The sequence below is a fragment of the Macrobrachium nipponense genome, chromosome 30 (genome assembly GCF_015104395.2).
Source record: "Macrobrachium nipponense isolate FS-2020 chromosome 30, ASM1510439v2, whole genome shotgun sequence".
NCBI classification, from domain to species: Eukaryota; Metazoa; Arthropoda; class Malacostraca; order Decapoda; family Palaemonidae; genus Macrobrachium; species Macrobrachium nipponense.
In genome coordinates this window covers 396,535-402,350 of record NC_087218.1, presented here as the reverse complement: position 1 = coordinate 402,350, position 5,816 = coordinate 396,535, and the positions used below count along the sequence as shown (strand labels likewise).

At 34.7% G+C, this 5,816-nt stretch overlaps 1 protein-coding gene across 1 annotated transcript in view; it reads left to right on the top strand.

The window, feature by feature from the left end:
* The first annotated feature begins 2,359 nt into the window (after positions 1-2,359).
* LOC135201951 (putative inorganic phosphate cotransporter) overlaps positions 2,360-5,816 on the top strand; it is a 14,590-nt gene continuing 11,133 nt past the window's right edge. The window contains exon 1 of the mRNA XM_064231231.1: positions 2,360-2,569. Coding sequence (XP_064087301.1) covers positions 2,360-2,569 — 210 coding nt within the window. The remainder of the gene's footprint in view (positions 2,570-5,816) is intronic.

The window sequence follows — 5,816 nt, the reverse complement described above, 5'->3', positions numbered from 1 at the left end:
CGACTGTTGCAGGTTTCATAGTGTAGACATTGTCTTTTAGGTATCCCCATAAGAAAAAATCTAGTGGTGTGAGGTCTGGTGAACGGGAGGATATTCAACGAAACCCCTTTGACCAATCCCCCTGTTTGGTAAGATCTCATCAAGGAAGGATCCAACATCACGATGGTAATGTGGGGGTGCCTACATGATGTAGGCAATATAGTCAAAATGCAGTGAAAAAATCAATAAAATGATACTTGTAAATATTTTTATATTTTTGAAATAATAAAATTATAATAAACTCCAAGTTTACAATTATTTAAAATGTGTATACATTTTTTGGGAGACACCCTGTATATATATAAATATATATAAATATATAGTATATATATATATATATATATATATATATATGTATATATGTAGTATATATATGTATATATATATATATATATATATATATATATATATATATATATATATATATATATATATATATATATATATATGATCTGAAACCATTTATAAGCAATCCTCAAATATACCCATGCCTATGAAGATCAGAGACACATATGCTTCACGTTCATAGTATCACCGACCACAAAAACCTCTGCTTTTCTAAGGCGTATGTTGAACTAAATGTTTACCTCAGTTGAGGAAGGAACACTTTTACTTCGATTTGTTAATATCAGTTTATCTTTGTCACTTCTTGTCTGTCTGTTTACCCTTCCTTATTAGCAGGAATAGACGCAAAACTTTGATGTTAAATGTCAATAGATGGATAACGAACAACTAGAATGTGGCAAGTAAAGGTACCATTGCATGGTTTGACTGGAACATAAGAAAGAATGCACGCGCACAGTGAAAAAACAAAACTTTGTCAACCACTTTATAGTTCGACCTGACTAAAGACAATGACATTTTTAGGACTGAATCTGGACACGTTGGAAGAACAACAGGTGAACACATCCGGAGAAGCAGTTTCTCCTGGTGCAAGAGCGGTGGGGGCGTTGGGTCAGGATGAAGTCGTTTGTAAGCCCAATACTCTGTTTTAAATGACATGCACACAAACACACACATACACACACACACACACACACACACACATACTTCCCCCGAAGAATTCTTCGAAGCCTTTCGTCTCCAGGAAGGACCAGAAACCTTCAGAATTCCCCGAAACCTTTTGAATTCATCTCCAAGAACGTGGGCTTCCCTTTTCTTGCACAACTAAAGAACTGACTTTTATGGAGGAGAAATCTGAGACGGAAGGCTTCGACGACTATATATATACATACATACATACACATACATACATACATATATATATATATATATATATATATATATATATATATATATATATATATATATATGTAAAGGTTTTTTGCCACGAAGGAAAAAATGAACAAGCGAGATAGCCAAGTACTTTCGGTCCTGTTCGGACCGAAAGTACTTGGCTATCTCACTTTTTTATTTTTTCCTTCGTGGCAAAAAACCTTTATTTATACATAGCATCACGTTTTATATACTTCGTGATCAAGTTATTTTCATTATTATATATATATATATATATATATATAACTATAAATATATATATATATATATATATATATATAATATATATATCATATATTATTAATATTAATATATATATAATATATACAGACATTAAAGTAATCGATCAGTTATCTTGATTAATAGAGGTTAGGGTCTTTTGGATAATGCCAGAATCCGAATGATGGTGAGTAAAACACTATAGGTGTTCGGGGGCAACTCTGGGACCATCATCTTCACCTAACTGTAAACACTGTAATCTGTAATCACTTAGCAGCATGCAAACAACAGCCATCAAACTTTCAACAGAAACTTTATGCAAAAAGCAATTATGTTCTCTCGTCTCCCCATATTTGAAACAAAATATACTGCAAAAAGACGCTTTGTAAAAACAATACAGTATAGGTACTTTACATCTCCTTTAAAGAAATATGAATTACTGTACCATAAACATGAAAACACGAAACTAAATACCTTTTTGGAAGTTCACGACGCTATCAAATGAGTGCGTGCATTCATGCATGCATAGGTACGTGTTGTCATATACCTTTTGCTTTTATATATAATATATCTTTGGGCCTTGATCTCCGGTCCAGGTGTGTTGTATAATGTTTAATTTCGGATGAAGTCAATCCAGATAATTGAGGATTACTGTATAAACAACGTTTGTTGATAAATCAAACACACAATCTATTTTTCTATGCATTTTTCCGTCTAACATCCATTTTTCCAGAAAATGACAGCTGCGGTCTCAATCCAGGTAATTGAGGGATTAACTCTAACACACAATCTATTTTTTCTATGCATTTTTCCGTGTCTATCATCCATGTTTCCAGCTAATGGCGGCTGGGGTCTTCGTCACGTCTTCGGCCTGTTGATCTTTCTCGGCATTGCCGTCAACTACATGAACAGAAACAACATCAGCATCGCCATAGTAGCCATGGTTATGGTTTCGAATGACTCTGACGTCACGGAACGGGCGGACGGCTGCCCCCCGCCCCCCTCCACATCAAATGAAACCAGGGACTATGCCCCGGTAGGCTGTCAGGAAAGTCTTCATTTACAATAAGTTTACCTAGGTCTCGTGACACCCCTGGATCTATTTTGCAAAAATAGTGGTCTTCGAGCATCGCTGTTAATAGTCATCAATTTTGTGTTCCATTAATGGCATATTTAACATTTATAGTTACTTTCGAGGCTGATAACTATAGTAGATCCACATCAACCGTGCATTTGATGTCTAGGCCAGTCCCTTACGACGCTCCTGATTAGCTTGATAAGCCAATCACAGGGCTTGAAACTCTCAGTCTCTCTCGAGAGTTCACATGAGTAGGATCTATGTTCCGCCTCTCCCGAGGGATACTTTTGTAAGACGTATTTCTCAGGAGACATCAAATGCACGGTTGATGTGAATCTACTATAGTTGATAAGATTCTCATGAAATATAAACATTTCAGTATAGTAAGGTTTACATAGTTGAATGTCTCTTGATCTTTCCGTAACCTCTGACTCGGTTTTTGAAGGCAGTTGCTAGAATTGGGGAGAAGGAAACTTAAGCATTATATATAAGATTCCTTATTTATATATTATATATATATATATATATATATGTATATATATATTATACAATATAATTATTGATGGAAATAATAAGGTCTCTATATATATATATATATATATATATATACTATATATATATATATATATATATATATATATATATATATATATATAGATATATATATATATATATATATATATATATATATATCAATTTCAGCCATAAAAATCTTCTTAAATACACTGGCTTTCATTAATTTCTGGGTAAGTGTGAAACCCTACTGAATAAGTTCTCTCTAAAAATTAATCAAAACTATATTCTTTTAAGATTGCTGATCATAGAGACGAACTTTTTTTTTTTATTAAATCTAAAAAAAACTCCCTAAATAATACCTTCCAAAAGAAACGATCAAGGTGGCTTCTCTTTCAGAACATTTTTGCATTACTCAGACTTCGAACTAATTTCCAGTTGGTATTAAAACCTACTGAACAAACCCTTTTCCGAAATTCCTACTGAACAAACCCTCTTCCAGAATTCCTACTGAACAAATTCTCTTCCAGAATTCCTACTGAACAAGCCCTCTTCCAGAATTCCTACTGAACAAACCCTTTTCCAAAATTCCTATTAAACAAACACTCTTCCTAAATTCATACTAAACAAAACTTCCAAAATTCCTACTGAACAAACCTTCCAAAATTCCTACTGAACGAACCCTTTTCCAAAATTCCTACAGAACAAACCCTCTTCCAAAATTCCTACTGAAAAACCCTCTTCCAAAATTCCTACTGAAAAACCCTCTTCCAGAATTCCTACTGAACAAACCCTCTTCTAAAATTCCTACTGAACAAACCTTTATCCAAAATTCCTACTGAACAAACCCTCTTCCAAAATTCCTACTGAAAAACCTTCTTCCAAAATTCATACTGAAAAAACCTTTTTCCAAAATTCCTACTGAACAAGCCCTCTTCCAAAATTCCTACTGAACAAACCCTTTTCCAAAATTCCTATTAAACAAACACTCTTCCTAAATTTATACTGAACAAACCTTTCAAAATTCCTACTGAACAAACCCTTTTCCAAAATTCCTACTGAACAAACCCTTTTCCAAAATTCCTACTGAACAAACCCTTTTCCAAAATTCTTACTGAACAAGCCCTCTTCCAAAATTCCTACTGAACAAACCCTTTTCCAAAATTCCTATTAAACAAACACTCTTCCTAAATTCATACTGAACAAACCTTCCAAAATTCCTACTGAACAAACCCTTTTCCAAAATTCCTACTGAACTAACCTTCCAAAATTCCTACTGAACAAACCCTTTTCCAAAATTCCTATTAAACAAACACTCTTCCTAAATTCATACTGAACAAACCTTCCAAAATTCCTACTGAACAAACCCTTTTCCAAAATTCCTACTGAACTAACCTTCCAAAATTCCTACTGAACAAACCCTTTTCCAAAATTCCTACTGAACAAACCCTCTTCCAAAATTCCTACTGAAAAACCCTCTTCTAAAATTCCTACTGAACAAACCTTTATCCAAAATTCCTACTGAACAAACCCTCTTCCAAAATTCCTACTGTAAAACCTTCTTCCAAAATTCCTACTGAACAAACCCTCTCCCAAAATTCATACTGAAAAACCTTTTTCCAAAATTCCTACTGAACAACCCCTCTTTCAAAATTCCTACTGAACAAACCCTCTTCCAAAATTCCTACTGAACTAACCCTCTTCCATAATTCCTACTGAACAAACCCTCTTCCAAAATTCCTACTGAACTAACCCTTTTCCAAAGTCGTGCTGAACAAACCTTCTTCCAAAATTCCTACTGAATAAACCCTCTTCCAAAATTCCTACTGAACCAACCCTCTTCCAGAATTCTTACTGAACAAACCCTTTTCCAAAATTCCTACAGAACAAACCCTCTTCCAGAATTCCTACTGAACAAACCCTCTTCCAGAATTTCTACTGAACAAACTCTCTTCCAGAATTCCTACTGAACAAACCCTCTTCCAGAATTCCTACTGAACAAACCCTCTTCCAAAATTCCTACTGAACAAACCCTCTTCCAAAATTCCTACTGAAAAACTTTCTTCCAAAATTCCTACTGAACAATCCCTCTTCCAAAATTCCTACTGAACAAACCCTCTTCCAAACTAACTACTGAATAAATTCTCTTCCAGAATTCCTACTGAACTAACCCTTTTCCAAAGTCGTGCTGAACAAACCCTCTTCCAAACTAACTACTGAATAAATTCTCTTCCAGAATTCCTACTGAACTAACCCTTTTCCAAAGTCGTGCTGAACAAACCCTCTTCCAAACTAACTACTGAATAAATTCTCTTCCAGAATTCCTACTGAACTAACCCTTTTCCAAAGTCGTGCTGAACAAACCCTCTTCCAGACTAACTACTGAACAAACCCTCTTCCAGAATTCCTACTGAACAAACTCTTCCAGAATTCCATCTGAACAAACCCTCTTCCAAAATTCCTACTGAACAAACCCTCTTCCAAAATTCCTACTGAACAAACTCTTCCAAAATTCCTACTGAACAAACCCTCTTCCAAAATTCCTACTGAACAAACCCTCTTCCAAAATTCCTACTGAACTAACCCTTTTCCAAAGTCGTGCTGAACTAACCCTCTACCAAAATTCCTACTGAACAATCCCTCTTCCAGAATTCCTACTGAACAAACCCTCTTCCAGAATTCCTACTGAACA